Here is a 23,079-nt window from a genome sequence, read left to right as displayed (position 1 = left end):
AAAAGGTGCTGACATGACTGAGGCTCTCACATAGGCTTGCAGATATCCACCTTTTTGCTCTGCCCTCACATGGTCTCTCCTTTGTGCATGTGCATTCCTCGTGTCTTTTTCTGTGTCCAAATTTCCTATTTATAAAGAAGCCAGTCAGACTGGATAAGGGCTTATTCTAACGGCCTCATATTAAGTTAATCACTTCTTTAAAGGCCCCATCTCTATATACAGTCATTAAGCTTTCAACGTATGGACTTTGGGAGGACACAAGTCAGTCCATAACAATAGAAGAATATGTGTAGCAAAAGTATGCTTAAACTACAAAACAAAGATAAAAAACTTTAAAAGACCTAAATAAATGAAGAGATACATGTTAGTGAACTGAAAAATTCAATAGTTAAAATGTCAATTCTCCCCAAATTGATAATATAATCCCAATCAAAATCCCAACAGAATTTTCTTATAAAAATTGAAGAGGTGATTCATAAAGTTACAGAGAATGCAAAAAATTAGTCAAAACCATTTTAGAAAAGCAAACAACCTGGTTACAAAAGACTTACCATTTACAATTGTATCAAAAAGAATAAAATACCTAGAAATAGGGCTTCCCTGGTGGCGCAGTGGTTGAGAGTCTGCCTGCCGATGCAGGGGACATGGGTTCGTGCCCCGGTCCGGGAAGATCCCACATACCGCAGAGCGGCTGGGCCCGTGAGCCATGGACACTGGGCCTGCGCGTCTGGAGCCTGCGCTCCGCAACGGGAGAGGCCACAACAGTGACAGGCCCACATATCGCAAAACAAAACAAAACAAACAAACAAAAAACCCAAAAAAAACTAGAAATAAACTTAACCAAGGAAGTGAACAACCTGTACACTGAAAACTATAGGACACTAATGAAAGAAACTGAAGAGGACACAAATACACGGAAAGATAGTCAGTGCTCATGGACTGGAATAATTAATACTATGAAAATGTCCATACTACCCAAAGCAACATGCAGATTCAATGCAATTCCCACCAATATTCCAATGACTTTTTCACAGAAATAGAAAAAACAATCCTAAAGTTTGTATGGAACCACAAGAGACCCCAAACAGCCAAAGCAAACTTGGGAAAGAAGAAAGTTGGAGGCATCATGCTCTCTGATTTCTAACTATGTTACAAAGCTATACTAATCAAGATAGTATGGTACTGGCATAAAAATAGACACAGACGTCAGTGGAACGAGATAGAGAGCCCAGAAATAAACCCACACACCTATGATCACTTAATTTTTGACAAAGGAGCCAGGAATATACATTGAGGAAAGGATAGTCTCTTCAATAAATGGTGCTGGTAAAACTGAACAGCCATATCAGAAGAATGAAAATGGACTACTACCTTACAACATAAACAGAAATTAACTCATAATGGATTAAAGATGTGAATGTAAGACCTGAAACTATAAAACTCTTGGGAAAAAACACAGGTGGTAAGCTCCATGACACAGGTTTTGGAGATGATTTTTTTGATTTGACACCAAAAGCAAAGGCAATAAAAGCAAAAATGAACAAAAAGGCCTACATCGAGCTAAAAATCTGTTGGTGGGAATGCAAATTGGTGCAGCCACTATGGAAAACAGTATGAAGGTTCCTCAAAAAACCAAAAATAGAGTTATCATATGATCCAGCAATCTCACTCTTGGGCATATACCCAGCCAAAACTATAATTTGAGAAGATAAAGGCACCCCTATGTTCACAAAAGCACTGTTTACAACAGCCAAGATATGAAAACAACTTAAATGTCCATTGACATATGAATGGATAAAGAAGATGTGGATATATATACAATGGAATATTACTCAGCCATAAAAAAGAATGAAATAATGTCATTTGCAGCAATATGGATGGACCAAGAAATGATCATACCAAGTAAACTAAGTCAGAGAAAGACAAATATCATATGATATCACATATGTGGAATCTAAAATATGACACAAATGAACATATCTATGAAACAAATCAAACTCACAGATATAGAGAATAGATTTGTGGTTGCCAAGGGGGAGGAGGTGGGGGAGGGAAAGATTGAGAGTTTGGGATTAGCAGACGCAAACTATTATATATAGGATGGATAAACAACAAGGTCCTACTGGGAACTGTATGCAATATACTGTGGTAAACCATAACGGAAAAGAATATGAAAAAGAATATATGTACGTATAACTCAACCACTCTGCTGTACAGCAGAAATTAACACAACATTGTAAATCAACTATACTTCAACAAAAATTTAAAAAACAAATAAATAAATTAATTAATTAATTAATTAAAAGCTTCTGCACAGGGCTTCCCTGGTGGCGCAGTGGTTGAGAGTCCGCCTGCCAATGCAGGGGACACAGGTTTGTGGCCCGGTTCGGGAAGATCCCACATGCTGCGGAGCAGCTGGGCCCGTGAGCTGTGGCCGCTAAGCCTGCGCGTCCGGAGCCTGTGCTCCGCAACGGGAGAGGCCACAAGAGTGAGAGGTCCACGTACCACAAAAAAAAAAAAAAAAAAAAAAAAGCTTCTGCACAGGAAAGGAAACCATCAACCAAAAATGAAGAGGTAACATACAGAATGGGAGAAAATATTTGCACATCCTATATGTGATAAAGGGTTAATATCCCAAATACATGAAGAACTCACACAACTCAGCAAAATAATAATAATGATAATAATCATCTAATTAAAAACAGGCAGAACAGATATTTTTCCAATGAAGACATACAGATGGCCAACAATTACACGAAAAGGAACTCAACTAACTAGTTTTCAGAGAAATGCAAATCAAAACCACAAGGAGGTATCACCTTACACCTATCATCAAATGGCTATCACCAAAAAGATAAGAGATAACAAGCAATGGCGAGGATGTGGAAAGAAGGGAACTCTTATGCACCATTGCTGGGAGTGTAAACTGGTGCAGCCACTATGGAAAACAGTATGGAGGTTCCACAAAATAATTAAAACTAGAAACTACCATATGAACCAGCAATCTCACATCCCTAGTTTATCCCAAAGAAATGAAAACGGGATACTGAATAGATATCTGCACTCCCATGGACAATACAGCGTTATTCACAATAGCCAAGATGTGGAAACAACTTAAGTGTCCATCAAACAGATGAATGGATAATGATGTGGTATAGGTATACAATGGAATATCGTTCAGCCATTGTAGAGAAGGAAATCCTGCCATTTGTGACAACATAGGTGGACCTTGAGAGCACTATGCTAAGCGAAATAAGCTGGACTGAGAAAAACAAATACTGCATGGAATCACTTACATGTGGAATCTAAAAGACAAAGAAAGTCAAACTCATAGAAACAGAGAGTAGAAACGTGGTTTCCAGAGGCTGGAGGATGGTGGGGAGTATAGGGAGAAGTTGGTAAAAGGGTACAAACTTTCAGCTATAAGATAAATAAGGTCTCAGGATCTAGTGTTAAACATAGTGACTACAGTTGACAACATTATGTCGTGTAATTGAAATTTGCTCGTCAAATGAAATGGTGAAATGTTCACACCAAAACAAACAAACAAACAAAAAAGTTAACTACGTAAGGTATTGGGATGTGTTTGTTAACTAGATAGGGGAAATCCTTTCACAATGTATACGTATATCAAATCACCACAGTGTACATGTTAAATGCTTTACGATTTTATTTGTGAATTATACCTCAATAAAGCTGAAATAAAATTGTTTTAAAACATCTATTGCAGAAAGTGAAAAAGAACATCCAGCTTCAAAAGATATTCAGGGGTTAAAAGTTTGTGTCTGAAACGTTGTTTTTGAGACAAGCCAAACAAGCATTCATGTAGGGGCAATTCTTTGTTTAAAAAAATTTTTCCCATCTGACCTGTAAAACCATTCAAATTAAATCAAAACTTTTACTTAAGATCTACTGTTTTGTACTGAACTTTCTTAGGAAACTTGGAAAAAAGAAAAAGCAGAGCACCTTCAGATGAGGCAGTCATCTATACAGAAACCAGCAGGATAAAAGCAGGAAGAACATCAGCTATAGATTTGTTTTAAAAAGGGAGGAAAAAAAAAAAAAAGAAACCTGAATTCAAATTTGCCTCAGTAAGCTATTTACAAGCTACATGATCTTAGGCATAATATTTAACCTCCTTAAGAGTCTGCTTCCTGGGCAAAATAATGACCCTAACATCTAACTTGCTGGATTGTGATAAGGATTAAAGATAAAATATGCAAAAATCTAGAGTATATAAACAATAGATACCATTAGAGAAAAATCCTTTGCCAAATGTGTGGCCTGGCACATAATAGATACTCAGTATAAGGAGACATATTAAATAGTTATTCTCTGTGTATTTTTATATATGCATTTGATTTTAAAAAGGAACGTGATCTAGTACAGATCATGTGCCTGAGACTCTCTTGATATATAGGAGAGATTAAGCCCAGAGAGGAAGAGTCCTCTCAGGCACTGCTGATAACTAAGGGAGAAATAAACAGTTACACAGTACTTTTTCTAAAATGTAAAGAAAGCTTAAGAAGAAAAATAAATAAATAAAAGTATAAAAGGCAATATACAGTAAGCCCAAAAGGACTTAGAGGTGCTCTCAGCATAGCATAAAGCTGGTGGGAGAAGCAGACTCAAGACTGTCACAGAAATTCTCCTTAATATCTTGAAGAAGAGGATTAAATAAAGACTGACCATGTACATAGAAATAAAATGGTATGGTATCAGTGAAAGGATAGACACAGATCAAAGGAAGAGACGCAAAAATCTTTGGAGAAGAACAGAGTCAGAAACAGACTCAACTCAACGGAGAAGGAAAGTCTTTTCAACAAGTGAAACAGAAACAGACAGTATTACAAAGGTAAAGATAGAAAGATCACTCATCAGGTACACCATTTAAAAAAATTAACACAAACTGTTTGACAGAACTTAATATAAAACCTAAAACTACAAAATTTCTAGAATCAAACACAGGAGAAAATCTTTCTGACTTCGCGTTTGGCAAAGATTTCAGAGATATGACTTAAAAAGCTTCATCCCTACGAGAAAATACTGATAAGCTGGTCAAAACGTAAAACCTCTGCTCTTCAAAGAGACTGTTAAGAAAATAAAAATCACAGCAGAAGCAAGAACTACAATCCTGCAGCCTGCGGAACAAAAACCACATTCACACAAAGAGACACAAGATGAAAATGCAGAGGGCTCTGTACCAGATGAAGGAACAAGATAATGCCCCACAAAAACAACTAAATGAAATCGAGATAGGCAATCTTGCAGAAAGAGAATTCAGAATACTCATAGTGAAGATAATCCAGGACCTCGGAAAAAGAATGGAGGCAAAGGTCAAGAAGATGCAAGAAATGTTTAACAAAGACCTAGAGGAAGTAAAGAACAAACAAACAGAGATGAACAATACAATAACTGAAAAGAAAAATACACTAGAAGGAATCAATAGCAGAATAACTGAGGCAGAAGAACGGATAAGTGACCTGGAAGACAGAATGGTGGAATTCACTGCTGCAAAACAGAATAAAGAAAAAAGAATGAAAAGAAATGAAGACAGCCTAAGAGACCTCTGGGACAACATTAAATGCAACAACATTCACATTATAGGGTCCCACAAGGAGAAGAGAGAAAGGACCCGAGAAAATATATGAGGAGATTATAGTCAAAGACTTCCCTAACATGGGAAAGGAAATAGCCACCCAAGTCCAGGAAGCGCAGAGAGTCCCAGGCACGATAAACCCAAGGAGAAAAATGTGGAGACACATGGTAATCAAATTGACAAAAATTAAAGAAAGACAAAGAAAAATTATTGAAATCAACAAGGGAAAAATGACAAATAACATACAAGGGAACTCCCATAAGGTTAACAGCTGATTTCTCAGCAGAATCTCTACAAGCCAGAAGGGAGTGGCATGATATACTTAAAGTGATGAAAGGGAAGAACCTACAACCAAGATTACTCTACCCAGCAAGGATCTCATTCAGATTCGACAAAGAAATCAAAAGCCTTACAGACAAGGAAAAGCTAAGAGAATTCCGCACCACCAAACCAGCTGTACAACAAATGCTAAAGGAACTTCTCTAAGTGGGAAACACAAGAGGAGAAAAGGACCTACAAAAACAAACCCAAAACAATTAAGAAAGTGGTAATAGGAACATACATATCGATAATTACCTTAAACGTGAATGGATTAAATGCTCCAACCAAAACACACAGGCTTGCTGAATGGATACAAAAACAAGACCCATATATATGCTGTCTACAAGAGACCCACTTCAGACCTAGGACACATACAGACTGAAAGTGAGGCGATGGAAAAAGATATTCCATGCAAATGGAACACAAAAGAAAGCTGGAGTAGCAATACTCATATCAGATAAAATAGACTTTAAAATAAAGAATGTTACAAGAGACAAGGAACGGCACTACATAATGATCAAGGGATCAATCCAAGAAGAAGATATAACAATTATAAATATATATGCACTCAACATAGGACCACCTCAATACATAAGGCAACGCCTAACAGCTCTAAAAGAGGAAATCAACAGTAACACAATAATAGTGGGGAACTTTAACACCTCACTTACAATGGACAGATCATCCAAACAGAATTAATATGAAAACACAAGCTTTAAATGACACAATAGACCAGATGGATTTATTTGATATTTATAGGATATTCCATCCAAAACCAGCATATTACACTTTCTTCTCAAGTGTGCACAGAACATTCTCCAGGATAGATCACATCTTGGGTCACAAATCAAGCATCAGTAAATTTAAGAAAACTGAAATCATATCAAACATCGTTTCTGACCACAACTCTATGAGATTAGAAATCAATTACAGGGAAAAAAACATAAAAAACACAAACACAAGGAGGCTAAAAAATACATTACTAAATAACCAATAGATCACTGAAGATATGAAAGAGGAAATCAAAAAATACATAGAGACAAATGACAATGAAAACCCGACGATCCAAAACCTAGGGGATGCAGCAAAAGCAGTTCTAAGGGGGAAGTTTATAGCTATACAAGCCTACCTCAAAAAATAAGAAAAAATCTCAAATTAACAATCTAACGTTACACCTAAAGGAACTAGAGAAAGAAGAACAAACAAAACCCAAGGTTAGCAGAAAGAAAGAAATCATAAATATCAGAGCAGAAATAAATGAAAAAGAAACAAAGAAAACAATAGCAAATATCAATAAAACTAAAAGCTGATTCTTTGAGAAGATAAACAAAATTGATACACCATTAGCCAGACTCATCAAGAAAAAGAGGGAAAGGACTCAAATCAATAAAATTAGAAACGAAAAAGGGGAAGTTAAAACAGACACCGTAGAAATACAAACCGTCCTTAGAGACTACTATAAGCAACTCTATGCCAATAAAATGGACAACCTGGAAGAAATGGACAAATTCTTAGAAAGGTGTAACTTTCTAAGACTGAACCAGAAAGAAACAGAAAATATGAACAGACCAATCACAAGTAATGAAATTGAAACTGGGATTAAAAATCTTCCAACAAACAAAAGTCCAGGACCAGATGGCTTCACAGGTGAATTCTATCCAACATTTAGAGAAGAGCTAACACCCATCCTTCTCAAACTCTTCCAAAAAATCACAGAGGAAGGAACACTCCCAAACCCAATCTGTGAGGCCACTATCACCCTGATACCAAAACCAGACAAAGATACTACAAAAAAAGAAAACTACAGGCCAATATCACTGATGAATATAGATGCAAAAAATCTCAACCAAATACTAGCACACAGAATCCAACAACACATTAAAAGGATCATACACCATCATCAAGTAGGATTTATCCCAGAGATGCAAGGATTCTTCAATATAGGCAAGTCAGTCAATGTGATACACCATACTAACCAAGAATAAAAACCATACAATCATCTCAGTAGATGCAGAAAAAGCTTTTGACAAAATTCAACACCCATTTATGCTAAGAACCCTCCAGAAAGTGGGCACAGAGGGATCTTACTTCAACATAATAAAGGCCATATATGACAAACCCACAGCAAACATCATTCTCAATGGTGAAAAACTGAAAGCATTTCCTCTAAGATCAGGAAGAAGACAAGGATGTCCACTCTCACCACTATTATTCAACATAGTTTTGGAAGTCCTAGCCATGACAGAGAAGAAAAAGAAATAAAAGGAATACAAATTAGAAAAGAAGTAAAACTGTCACTGTTTGCAGATGACATGATACTGTACATAGAGAATTCTAAAGATGCCACCAGAAAACTACTAGAGCTAATCAATTAATTTGGTAAAGTTGCAGTATACAAAATTAATGCACAGAAGTCTCTTGTATTCCTATACACTCATGATGAAAAATCTGAAAGAGAAATTAAGGAAACACTCCCATTTACCACTGCAACAAAAAGAATAAAATACCTAGGAATAAACCTACCTAGGGAGAAAAAAGACCTGTATGCAGAAAAGTATAAGACACTGATGAAAGAAATTAAAGATGATTCAAAGAGTTGGAGAGATATACCATGTTCTTGGATTGGAAGACTCAAAACTGTGAAAATGACCATACTACCCAAAGCAATCTACAGATTCAATGCAATCCCTATCAAATTAACAATGGCATTTTTTACAGAACTAGAACAAAAAATATTAAAATTTGTATGGAGACACAAAAGACCCAGAATAGCCAAAGCAGTCTTGAGGGAAAAAAACAGAGCTGGAGGAATCAGACTCCCTGACTTTAGACTATACTACAAAGCTACGGTAATCAAGACAATGTGGTACTGGCACAAAAACAGAAATATAGGTCAATGGAACAGGATAGAAAGCCCAGAGATAAACCTACGCACCTATGGTCAACTAATCTATGACAAGGGAGGCAAGGATATACAGTGGAGAAAAGACAGTCTCTTCAATAAGTGGTGCCAGGAAAACTGGACAGGTACATGTAAAAGAATGAAATTAGAACACTCCCTAACACCATACACAAAAATAAACTCAAAATGGATTAGAGAGGTAAATGTAAGACCGGGCACTGTAAAACTCTTAGAGGAAAAAATAGGAAGAACTCTCTTTGACATAAATCACAGCAAGATCTTTTTTGGTCCACCTCCTAGAGTAATGGAAATAAAAACAAAAATAAACAAATGGGACCTAATGAAACTTAAAAGCTTTTGCACAGCGAAGGAAACCAGAAAGAAGACGAAAAGATAACCCTCAGAATGGGAGAAAATATTTGCAAACAAAGCAACTGACAAAGGATTAATCTCCAAAATATATAAACAGCTCATGCAGCTCAATATTAAAAAAACAGACAACCCAATCCAAAAATGGGCAGAAGACCTAAATAGACATTTCTCCAAAGAAGACATACAGATGGCCAAGAAGCACATGAAAAGTTGCTCAACATCACTAATCATTAGAGAAATGCAAATCAAAACTACAATGAGGTATCACCTCACACCAGTTAGGATGGCCATCATCAGAAAATCTACAAACAACAAATGCTGGACAGGGTGTGGAGAAAAGGGAACCCTTTTGCACTATTGGTGGGAATATAAATTGATACAGCCACTATGGAGGTTCCTTAAAAAACTTAAAATAGAATTACCATATGACCCAGCAATCCCACCACTGGGCATATACCCAGAGAAAACCATAATTCAAAATGACACATGCACCCCAATGTTCATTGCAGCACTATTTACAATAGCCAGGTCATGGAAGCAACCTAAATGCCCATCGACAGACGAATGGATAAAGAAGATGTGGTACATATATACAATGGAATATTACTCAGCCATAAAAAGGAATGAAATTGGGTCATTTGTATAGACGTGGATGGATCTAGAGACTGTCATACAGAGTGAAGTAAGTTAGAAAAACAAATATCGTATATTAACACATATATATGGAACCTAGATAATGGTACAGGTGAACCGGTTTGTAGAGCAGAAATTGAGACACAGATGTAGAGAACAAACGTATGGACACCAAGGGGGTAAAGTGGCGGGGTGGTGGGGGTTGTGGTGTGATGATCTGGAAGATTGGGATGGACATGTACACACTGATGTGTATAAAATGGATGACTAGAGAAAAAAATATATATCTTTTTTAAAAAGAAAATAAAAATCTCAACAACAGACTATGAGAAAATATTGTAAAACACTAAAGTGTTCAATGTAGTGGCACAACATGTCAGCAACTTACTCTCAAATGCTTTGAGGAAAAATGTTCTTTGCACTATTTTTACAACATTTCTATAAGGTTAAAATTATTTCAAAAGAAAAGTTAAACAAGAAAAGAGAAAGTAGAATTTAAAAAAGAGAAAAACATGAATGGATATTTTAGAGGTACAAAACACGTAAGTCATGAAGGAAAAAATCTAGTAATTTTGACTATGCAAAAAGTAAAAGCTTCAGCATGGCAAAAATAAATGTACCAAATAAAAAAACAAATTGGGGGGAAAGTATCTGTAATAACAAGCAATGATAATTTCCTTAATTGGAAAACCATAACCCAACAAAAGACATAAACAGCAGTTTTCAAAAGCAGAAATTCAAATAACCAATAAATTTAGGAAAATAAGTCCTATCTTACTCATAAAGAAATGTAAACCAAAACCAGAAGATAAAATTTTCATTTAATAGAATTGTTTTAACATTTGTTAATACTCAAGACTAATGAGAATAGGGAAACAGAGAAATAATATTTACTGTTGGTGGGACTAAATAGTAGTACTCAACTGAGAAAGGAAATTTGGCAAAGTTCATTGAAATATAAAATGCACATTTTGGTTGTTTCCAGGTCATGGCTCTGTAAACAGTGCTGCAATAAACATTGGGGTACATGTGTCCCTTTGAATTATGGTTTTCTCAGGGTATATGCCCAGTAGTGGGATTGCTGAGTCATATGGTAGTTCTATTTTTAGTTTTTTAAGGAACCTCTATAGTGTTCTCCATAGTGGTTGTACCAATTTTCATTCCCACTGACAGTGAAGGAGAGTTCCCATCTGTAGAGATATGGATGGACCTAGAGTCTTATACACAGTGAAATATGCCAGAAAGAAAAAAACAAATACAATATATTAACGCATATATATGGACTCTAGAAAAATTGTACAGATGAACCTATTTGCAGGGCAGGAATAGAGATGCACATGTAGGGAATGGACATGGGGACACAATGCGGGAAGGAGAGGGTAGAATGAATTGCGAGAATAGGAATGACATATATACACTACCATGCGTAAAACAGATAGTGAGAACATGCTATAAAGCATAGAAGCTCAGCGACCTAGATAGGTGTGATGGGGGTGGGGGTGGAAGGGAGGTCCAAGAGGGAGGGGATAGATGTATACACATAGCTGATTCACTTCATTGTACAGCAGAAACTAACAAAACATTGTAAAGCAATTATACTCCAATAAAAAATTTTTGAAAAAAATTAAATTCACATATTTTACTCAACAATACCACTACCAGAAATATATGCAATGGATAAAAATATACTCAAATACATGTAACGAGGAAGTTCAAAGCAGTGGTTTTTTTTATAACTAAAAACAGTCATAACAATATGAACACTGATCAGAAGAAGATGCCATTACATCAGGCAAAGGATGGTACACTCACACAATTCAATACTGTATCACCATAAAAAAGAAAAAGGCAGATCCGTATGTGCTTAATAGGTAAATAGCTCTAAGGTACATAACATATATGATAATAATGGTGAAAAAAATACCGATTCAAAACCGTAAGTATAATGATCCTATTTATGAAAATTTTAGGAACATAAGAATATAAACACAGACATACATATACACACAGAGACATGCATGTCTCTATGTGTGTGTATTAGTATATGCTATAAACATTTTCAAAAAACTAGAGAAGCAGTAGTTAACCATTGAGGAGAGAGACTGGAAAAGTGAAGAAAGGTAGACTTATTATTTCATTCTTTTGTTTACTATTTGCACCTTTTACTATTTCATCGTTCTGTCTTTCAGTATGTAATTTAAAAGTCTATTCACAATGAATTCAATTGTTTTACCCAAAATTTCTGTGGCTGTTACAAATACTGTTTGTGGAATTTTCTTTTTTAATTCGTGCTTTCATTAATTTTGAAAATACATTACCTGAAATGGTTTGACAGGGACATTTACTTCAGTTGCAGGTGGGGGTTTTGGGATGCTTTCAATCAATTCCAATATCCCTTGCAGTTTTTTATCTGAGATTCGTAAAGAAACCAGTGGTAAGTTTCCAGAAATCTTGAATCTGTTCCAAAAAGACAGAAATCATTATAAAAAGATGACTGTTCATCTTAAATTATCTAAGAATAATAAAATGTGATTTTAAGTACTAAATATTATCTATACAGTCCATGGGACAAATTATCTCACAATCTACAGTCAAATTCCCATCATTTTACCTTATTAACCAATCTCATCAGCTGAACTAACATCATTATTTTTCAAAGGCTTATTTTCCATTGTTATTATGTTTACTATCCCTCTACTATCTTGCCAATGCCATTTGACAATCACAATTTATGAAGTGTTTATTACAGACAGGCATTAAGGAAAACACTTGATATGCATTATCATAAATAATTCTCACAACCTATGAGGCAGACAACCTATTTCTGCTCACTGTTTCTTATAAGTTCCCATATGTACATGGTTCCTATCAGGAAACTAAGGTTGGCAAGTACAAGTAACTTGCCCGAGAGATTATATATTTAAAACCAGGTTTAAAAATCAGATCTGAATGAAAAATCACAATCATATAAGTAGATGCATGTAACAAAATCCAACACCCTTTCACCATAAGAACTCACAGTAAACTAGAAGAACTACCTCAATTTGATGAAGAATATCTTTGAAAAACTTACAACACACACCATACTTAATAGTGAGAAACCAAATGTTTTCCCACTAAGATTAGGTACAAAACAAAGATTTCCCTCTCACCCCTCCATTTCAACATCACACTGGAAGTCCTTAAATGCAGTAAGCCAAGAAAACAAAAAGCATACAGATTGGTAAAGAAGACATAAAACTGTCTTTGTTCACAGATGACATGATCATCTATGTAAATTATCTAGAAAAAAATTCCTGAAACTAATAAGCCAATACAGCAAAGTTGTAGGATATGAGGTTAACATGTAATAGTGAATTACTTTCTCATATACCAACAATGGACAAGTATAATCTAAAATTAAAAATACAATACCATTTACATTAGCACCCCAAGAAAGTAATACTTACGTATAAATCTAACAAAATAAATACAAGATCTATATGAGGAAATCTGTAAAACTCTGATAATAAATAAAGAACTAAATAAATGAAGAAATATTCCACATATAAGGGTAGGAAGATTCAATCTGTCAAGATGTCAGTTCATCCTAAACTGATCTAATAGATTCAATGCAATCACAATCAAAATCCCATCAAGTTATTTAATGGATATTGACAAACTGATTCTAAAGTTTAAATGGAGGGGCAGAAAACCCAGAATAGCCAACATAATACTGGGTTGATATTCCCTGACTCAAGACTTACTGTAAAGCTACAGTAAGCAAGACGCTGTGCTACTGGCAAAAGAATAGACAAACAGATCAATGGAAGAGAACAATGGAACAGAATAGAGAGTGCAGACACAGACCTCCATAAATATAGTCTACTGAATCGCTGACAAAGGAGCAAAGGCAAACTAATGGAGCAAAGACATTGTCTTCAACAAATGGTGCTGGAATAAATGAATATCCACATGGAAATATTAATTCAGACAGGCCTTACACCCTTCACAAAAGCTAATACAAAGTGGATCACAGACCTAAATTTAAAATGCAATACTATAAAACTCCAAAAAGATAAATCAAAGAAAACTTAGATGACCTTTTTAGATACTTTTATGATACAACAAAAAGGCACAATTTATGAAAAAAATAATTGATAAACTGGATTTGGTTAAAATTATAAACTCCTGGGACTTTCCTGGCAGTCCAGTGGTTAAGACACCACGTTTCCACTGCAGAGGGCACAGGTTTGATCCCTGGTCGTGGAACTAAGATCCCACATGCCGGGGCCAAAAAACTTTTAAAACTTCTGCTCTACAAGAGACAATGCCAAGAGAATTAGAAGACAAGCCACAGAGTGGGAGAAAATATTTGCAAAACATAAAACTCATAAAGGGCTATTATCCAAAAAGTTCAATAAAAAATTTTTTTTAATTTATTTTCTTATACAGCAGTTTCTTATTAATTACCCATTTTATACACATCACTGTATACATGTCAATCCCAATCTCCCAATTTATCCCACCACCAACCCCACCCCCCGCCACTTTCCCCCTTTGGTGTCCATAAGTCACTTATCTACATCTGTGTCACTACATCTGCCCTGCAAAACGGTTCATCTGTACCATTTTTCTAGGTTCCACATATATACGTTAATATACGATATTTGTTTTTCTCTTTCTGACTTACTTCACTCTGTATGACAGACTCTAGGTCCATTCACTTCTCTACAAATGACCCAATTTCGTTCCTTTTAATGGCTGAGTAATATTCCATTGTATATATGTACCACATCTTCTTTATCCATTCGTCTGTCGATGGGCATTTAGGTTGCTTCCATGACCTGGCTATTGTAAATAGTGCTGCAATGAACATTGGGGTGCATGTGTCATTTTGAATTATGGTTTTCTCTGGGTATATGCCCAGTGGTGGGATTGCTGAGTCATATGGTAATTCTATTTTAAGTTTTTTAAGGAACCTCCATAGTGGCTGTATCAATTTATATTCCCACCAATAGTGCAAAAGGGTTCCCTTTTCTCCACACCCTGTCCAGCATTTGTTGTTTGTAGATTTTCTGATGATGGCCATCCTAACTGGTGTGAGGTGATACCTCATTGTAGTTTTGATTTGCATTTCTCTAATGATTAGTGATGTTGAGCAACTTTTCATGTGCTTCTTGGCCATCTGTATGTCTTCTTTGGAGAAATGTCTATTTAGGTCTTCTGCCCATTTTTGGATTGGGTTGTCTGTTTTTTTAATATTGAGCTGCATGAGCTGTTTATATATTTTGGAGATTAATCCTTTGTCAGTTGCTTTGTTTGCAAATATTTTCTCCCATTCTGAGGGTTATCTTTTCGTCTTCTTTCTGGTTTCCTTCGCTGTGCAAAAGCTTTTAAGTTTCATTAGGTCCCATTTGTTTATTTTTGTTTTTATTTCCATTACTCTAGGAGGTGGACCAAAAAAGATCTTGCTGTGATTTATGTCAAAGAGAGTTCTTCCTATTTTTTCCTCTAAGAGTTTTACAGTGCCCGGTCTTACATTTACCTCTCTAATCCATTTTGAGTTTATTTTTGTGTATGGTGTTAGGGAGTGTTCTAATTTCATTCTTTTACATGTACCTGTCCAGTTTTCCTGGCACCACTTATTGAAGAGACTGTCTTTTCTCCACTGTATATCCTTGCCTCCCTTGTCATAGATTAGTTGACCATAGGTGCGTAGGTTTATCTCTGGGCTTTCTATCCTGTTCCATTGACCTATATTTCTGTTTTTGTGCCAGTACCACATTGTCTTGATTACCGTAGCTTTGTAGTATAGTCTAAAGTCAGGGAGTCTGATTCCTCCAGCTCTGTTTTTTTCCCTCAAGACTGCTTTGGCTATTCTGGGTCTTTTGTGTCTCCATACAAATTTTAATATTTTTTGTTCTAGTTCTGTAAAAAATGCCATTGTTAATTTGATAGGGATTGCATTGAATCTGTAGATTGCTTTGGGTAGTATGGTCATTTTCACAGTTTTGAGTCTTCCAATCCAAGAACATGGTATATCTCTCCAACTCTTTGAATCATCTTTAATTTCTTTCATCAGTGTCTTATACTTTTCTGCATACAGGTCTTTTTTCTCCCTAGGTAGGTTTATTCCTAGGTATTTTATTCTTTTTGTTGCAGTGGTAAATGGGAGTGTTTCCTTAATTTCTCTTTCAGATTTTTCATCATGAGTGTATAGGAATACAAGAGACTTCTGTGCATTAATTTTGTATACTGCAACTTTACCAAATTAATTGATTAGCTCTAGTAGTTTTCTGGTGGCATCTTTAGAATTCTCTATGTACAGTATCATGTCATCTGCAAACAGTGACAGTTTTACTTCTTTTCTAATTTGTATTCCTTTTATTTCTTTTTCTTCTCTGTCATGGCTAGGACTTCCAAAACTATGTTGAATAATAGTGGTGAGAGTGGACATCCTTGTCTTCTTCCTGATCTTAGAGGAAATGCTTTCAGTTTTTCACCATTGAGAATGATGTTTGCTGTGGGTTTGTCATATATGGCCTTTATTATGTTGAAGTAAGATCCCTCTGTGCCCACTTTCTGGAGGGTTCTTAGCATAAATGGGTGTTGAATTTTGTCAAAAGCTTTTTCTGCATCTACTGAGATGATTGTATGGTTTTTATTCTTGGTTAGTATGGTGTATCACATTGACTGACTTGCCTATATTGAAGAATCCTTGCATCTCTGGGATAAATCCTACTTGATGATGGTGTATGATCCTTTTAATGTATTGTTGGATTCTGTGTGCTAGTATTTGGTTGAGAATTTTTGCATCTATATTCATCAGTGATATTGGTCTGTAATTTTCTTTTTTTCTAGGATCTTTGTCTGCTTTTTGGTATCAGGGTGATGGTGGCCTCATAGAATGAGTTTGGGACTGTTCCTTCCTCTGAAATTTTTTGGAAGAGTTTGAGAAGGATGGGTGTTAGCTCTTCTCTAAATGGTTGACAGAATTCTCCTGTGAAGCCATCTGGTCCTGGGCTTTTGTTTGTTGGAAGATTTTTAATCCCAGTTTCAATTTCATTACTTGTGATTGGTCTGTTCATATTTGCTGTTTCTTCCTGATTCAGTCTTGGAAGGTTATACCTTTCTAAGAATTTGTCCATTTCTTCCAGGTTGTCCATTTTATTGGCATTGAGTTGCTCTTAGTAGTCTCTTAGGAAGGTTTGGATTTCTGCGGTGTCTGTTGTAACTTCTCCTTTTTCATTTCTAATTTTGTTGATTTGAGTCCTCTCCCTCTTTTTCTTGATGAGTCTGGCTAATGGTTTATCAATTTTGTTCCATCTTCTCAAAGAATCAGCTTTTAGTTTTATTGATCTTTGCTAATTTTATTGTTTCTATCTCATTTATTTCTGCTCTGATCTTTATGATTTCTTTACTTCTGTTAACTTTGGGTTTTGTTTGTTCCTCTTTCTCTAGTTCCTTTAGGTGGAAGATTTGATTGTTTATTTGAGATTTTGCTTGTTTCTTGAGGTAGGCTTGTATTGCTATAAACTTCCCTGTTAGAACTCCTTTTGCTGCATCCCATAGGTTTTGGATCATCATGTTTTCATTGTAATTTGTCTCTAGGTATTTTTTGACTTCCTCTTTCATTTCTTCAGTGATCTCTTGGTTATTTAGTAACATATTCTTTAGCCTGCATGTGTTTGTGTTTTTTCCTTTTTTTTCCCTGTAATTGATTTCTAATCTCATAGCGCTGAGGTCAGAAAAGATGCTTGATATGATTTCAATTTTCTTAAATTTACTGAGGCTTGATCTGTGACCCAAGATATGATCTAACCTGGAGAATGTTCCATTCACACTTGAGAAGAAAGTGTAATATGCTGGTTTTGGATGGAATATCCTATAAATATCAAATAAATCCATCTGGTCTATTGTGTCATTTAAAGCTTGTGTTTCCTTATTAATTTTCTGTTTGGATGATCTGTCCATTGGTGTAAGTGAGGTGTTAAAGTCCCCCACTATTATTGTGTTACTGTTGATTTCCTCTTTTAGAGCTGTTAAGTGTTGCCTGATGTATTGAGGTGGTCCTATGTTGAGTGCATATATATTTATAATTGTTATATCTTCTTCTTGGATTGATCCCTTGATCATTATGTAGTGCCGTTCCTTGTCTCTTGTAACATTCTTTATTTTAAAGTCTATTTTATCTGATATGAGTATTGCTACTCCAGCTTTCTTTTGTGTTCCATTTGCATGGAATATCTTTTTCCATCGCCTCACTTTCAGTCTGTATGTGTCCTAGGTCTGAAGTGGGTCTCTTGTAGACAGCATATATATGGGTCTTGTTTTTGTATCCATTCAGCAAGCCTGTGTGTTTTGGTTGGAGCATTTAATCCATTCACGTTTAAGGTAATTATCGATATGTATGTTCCTATTACCACTTTCTTAATTGTTTTGGGTTTGTTTTTGTAGGTCCTTTTCTTCTCTTGTGTTTCCCACTTAGAGAAGTTCCTTTAGCATTTGTTGTACAGCTGGTTTGGTGGTGCGGAATTCTCTTAGCTTTTCCTTGTCTGTAAGGCTTTTGATTTCTTTGTCGAATCTGAATGAGATCCTTGCTGGGTAGAGTAATCTTGGTTGTAGGTTCTTCCCTTTCATCACTTTAAGTATATCATGCCACTCCCTTCTGGCTTGTAGAGATTCTGCTGAGAAATCAGCTGTTAACCTTATGGGAGTTCCCTTGTATGTTATTTGTCATTTTTCCCTTGTTGATTTCAATAATTTTTCTTTGTCTTTAATTTTTGTCAATTTGATTACCATGTGTCTCCACATTTTTCTCCTTGGGTTTATCGTGCCTGGGACTCTCTGCGCTTCCTGGACTTGGGTGGCTATTTCCTTTCCCATGTTAGGGAAGTCTTTGACTATAATCTCTTCTCATATTTTCTCAGGTCCTTTCTCTCTTCCCCTTCTGGGATCCCTATAATGCGAATTGTTGTGTTTAATGTTGTCCCAGAGGTCTCTTAGGCTGTAGGCTGTCTTCATTTCTTCTCATTCTTTTTTCTTTATTCTGTTCTGCAGCAGTGAATTCCACCATTCTGTCTTCCAGGTCACTTATCCATTCTTCTGCCTCAGTTATTCTGCTATTGATTCCTTCTAGTGTATTTTTCATATCAGTTATTGTATTGTTCATCTCTGTTTGTTTGTTCTTTAATTCTTCTAGGTGTTCTTTAATTCTTCCAGGTCTTTGTTAAATATTTCTTGCATCTTCTCGACCTTTGCCTCCATTCTTTTTCCGAGGTCTTGGATCATCTTCACTATCATTATTCTGAATTCTTTTTCTGGAACGTTGCCTATTTCTATTTCATTTATTTTTCTGGGGTTTTATCTTGTTCCTTCATCTGGTACATAGCCCTCTGACTTTTCATTTTGTCTATCTTTCTGTGAATGTGGTTTTTGTTCCACAGGCTGCAGGACTGTAGTTCTTCTTGCTTCTGCTGTCTGCCCTCTGGTGAATGAGGCTATCTAAGAGGCTTGTGCAAGTTTCCTGATGGTAGGTACTGGTGGTGGGTAGAGCTCTCAAAGAATACTTAAAGCTCAATAATAAGAAGACAATCTGGTTGAAAAATGGACCAAAGAAGTTAACAGACACCTCATCAAAGAAGATACACAGATAGCAAATAAGCAACGATGTTCCACATTATATATAATCAGAGAAATACAAATCAAAATAAGAATGAGATAGTACTACACACCTACTATAATAACCAAAATCAGGAATACTGACAACACCAAATAATGGCAAGGATGTGGAGCAGCAGGAACTCACAATTACTACTGACTGAAATGCAAAAGGGTATAGCCACTTTGGAAGACAGTCTGGAAGTTTCTTAGAAAACTAAAGATACTCTTACCATATGACCCAGCAATTGTACTCCTTGATATTTACCCAAAGGAATTTAAAGTTATGTCCCCACAAAAACCTGCACATGGATGTTTATAACAGCTTTACTCATAATTTTATATGAATCAGGTTTATCCACAAAAATTTTATATTCCTATTTTATCACCAAAACTTGGAAGCAACCAAGATGTCCTGCAGTAGGTAATGGATAAACAAACTGTGATACATCAGATAATGGAATATTATACAGCACTGAAGAAAAATGAGCTCTCAAGTCATGAAATGACAGGGAGGAACCTTAAATGCATATTACTAAGTGAAAGATGTCAATGTGAAAAGGCTTTGTCTTCTATAATTCCAACTATATGACATTCTGGAAAAGGGAAAACTATGGACACAGTAAAAAGATCAGTGCTTGCTAGGGCCTGAGTGTGATAGGGGAGGGATGAATAGAAGATTTCTAGGGCAGGAAGAATACTCTATATGATAAACTCTATATGATACCACAATGATAGCTACATATCATACATTTGTCCAAACCCATTCAAGGTACGACACCAAGAGTGAACCATAATGTAAACTATAGACTTTGAGTAATTATGATGTGTAAATGTCGGTTTATCAATTCTAACAAATGTACCACTAGGTGGTGGATGTTGTTAATGGGAAGGCTATGCGTGGGTGGATGCAGGGGGTGCATGGGCAATCTCTGTAGCTTCCTATCAACTTTTTTGTGACACTAAAACTGTTGCAATATGAAGGAAGTCTTAAAAAGTAATAATAATTTTAAAAGAGACTGACATCAAAGAGAGAATAAGTTTTCGTTCACCATTTTTATCCCTGCATTTTAACGTACTTTTTCAATCACACACAATGACTGCTAAAAATATACCTGAATTCCTTGAGAAAATTATAAGCTTTCTTTTACCTCCAGTAACCTAAATATTTGTAACTAATCCCATACATCCTAATTTAACAGGTACATATTATAGATCTGCCTCATTAATGTACCTAAACTTCTTTTCAATTTCTTTAAATATGCCAGCTTAATAACCTGAGGATGACAGGTGCCAAAATACTACCTATCAAATAACAGAGGATTTCCTTTTATCTGCCTTAAACTTTTTAAGCTCAAACTTCAAAGGAAGTTGCCTGATACTTGTAGAGTTCCAGGATTTTATATAATGTCATATCCACTTTATATTGCTCACAACTTACAAAACTGAAATCAAATGCTTCTCAGATTTCATCTCTCTAAATCATTATAGTTTCTGCTTGTGACTGTTTTAGGCACAATTTTCTGGTCCTAAATTATAGCCATTTTAGTATCATAAGAATACTAGTACAAAAGGCTTTCCTGGTGTCTTCTGCCTTTATTGGTTGTGTCTGGGTGTAATGCACTGAACCAGAGTTTGGCAAAATATGGCCATGGATTAATCCAGCCTGCTGCTTATTTTTGTAAATAAAGTATTAACTGGAATACAGCTATGCCCACTTACTATGTACTGTTTATAGCTGTTTTCATGCTAATATAGCAGAGTTGAGTAGTTGTGACAGACAATACAACTTCAAGCCTAAAACATTTAATATCTGGCCCTTTAAAGAAAAAGTTTGCTGACTGTTACACTGCAATAATCTCTCATACTCTTGCATTCCATTATCTGTCTATATATAGACATTTTAACCAACTGTTTTAATTCCTGCTAGGCTATACATATTTCCTATATTACTGGACATAAATTCTCCCTAATCATAGACTAACAGAGCAATCTAAAGCAAAGGAAGTTAGCCATTTCTTCTCTCAGAGTAATATCGCTTTATTTTTTTGGTACCCTGTAACATCCTAGATTCTAGCGTACTTAAGTATAAAATGCTGAAAAAAATCTATTCGTAACCATGTTTGCAACAGGAAATTACATACATCTTTGTCCTTTCTCACAGACTGACAAACTTTAAAAGAAATATCAGACAACGGTAAATAGGCAGGAGGACATTTGGGAAGGAAGCCAAAGAACCTAAGCATGTCTAAAATTAACCTATACTTAATGCTTGACTGTAAACAACAGCAAAATGTATAGAATGGTTTTCTTTCTTTCTCTCCTTCTCAAACCAAATTCCTGGCATTCCTCTGCTTTAAGACACTCAGAGTCCCAGTTTGATATTCTTGAATAAGGAAGTCTAAGAGAATGAGAGTAAACTGCACAATGTTTTCTAGAGAATCGAGTTGAATTTGAAAGGCGAAAAAAAAAAAAAGGCGTGTAGGTTTCTCTTAGGTCTCCTCCTTTCACGTGGCGACAACAGTAAGTAGTATGAACAGGGTCTGCAACATAGCATATGGGAAAAAAACCAGGCTATCACTACTTCCTACTATCCCTTCCACCCGTACTTGAGCCACAAAACCTTATGCACTGCTATATGAGCATTCTCTTCTTGCCTCTCTACCAACAATTTCACTTAGATTCTTTGGTAGTTATTAGATGTGTCTTTCTTTAAATTTTAAAATTGATCTGTGGCTGAGGTTTGAATGTTTGCAAGGGAGAGAAAAACTACTGGTGGAAAGAAAAGGTGAAAGGGATAGCTACAGTCTTAAACTATTTAGGACTAAACCAGCTAACTAGTCCAGTCTAATTTAACAGACTTCTATATTTAGGATACTGGTCTCAAAGCATCAGTCAGCTAACAATAAAATATAAAGATCTCGGTAAAAGCAAACACACGATAAATATAAAATCAAGTATTATGATTTTTCATTTCAACTTCACCTTTTATTTTCTACAGGATTTAGAAAATATAAATCTGTGCTAATGGGTACAATATATAATAAAGGTATAATTTGTGACAGCAATGACATAAAATGGAGGGGGTGGAGCAGTAAATAGTAGAGTTTTTGTATGCAATTAAAGCTAAGTTGGTGTCAATTTTTAAAAAATTGTCAACTTTACAATGTTATAGGTAATCTCCATGATAACTAAAAAGAAAATATCTATAGAACGTGCATATGTGGAAAAGAGAAGGGCAACAAAACACATCAGAACAAAAAATCAACTAAACACAAATGAAGGCCATAACAGGAAAAAAGGGACAAAAAAAGCTATAAGACATACAGAAAGTAAATAACAAAATGACAAAATTAATTTGTTCCCCATCAGTATTTATTTTAAACATAATGGTTTAGGGCTTCCCTGGTGGCGCAGTGGTTGGGAGTCCGCCTGCCAATGCAGGGGACATGGGTTCGTGCCCTGGTCCGGGAGGATCCCACATGCCGCGGAGCGGCTGGGCCCGTGAGCCATGGCCGCTGGGCCTGCGCGTCCGGAGCCTGTGCTCCGCAATGGGAGAGGCCACAACAGTGAGAGGCCCGCGTACTGCAAAAAAAAAAAAAAAAAAAAA

At 35.8% G+C, this 23,079-nt stretch overlaps 1 protein-coding gene across 3 annotated transcripts in view; it reads right to left on the bottom strand.

Annotated features, from left to right (window-relative positions):
• Window positions 1–23,079, bottom strand: part of VPS13A (vacuolar protein sorting 13 homolog A) — a 257,157-nt gene that overhangs the window by 164,544 nt on the left and 69,534 nt on the right. For all 3 annotated transcript variants that reach the window (XM_060102349.1, XM_060102347.1, XM_060102348.1), the window contains exon 23: window positions 12,146–12,284. In XM_060102349.1, the coding sequence (XP_059958332.1) occupies window positions 12,146–12,284 (139 nt within the window). The remainder of the gene's footprint in view (window positions 1–12,145; window positions 12,285–23,079) is intronic.

This window comes from Mesoplodon densirostris, chromosome 6 (genome assembly GCF_025265405.1).
Source record: "Mesoplodon densirostris isolate mMesDen1 chromosome 6, mMesDen1 primary haplotype, whole genome shotgun sequence".
NCBI classification, from domain to species: domain Eukaryota; kingdom Metazoa; phylum Chordata; class Mammalia; order Artiodactyla; family Ziphiidae; genus Mesoplodon; species Mesoplodon densirostris.
This window is presented reverse-complemented; position numbering and strand designations above follow the sequence as displayed.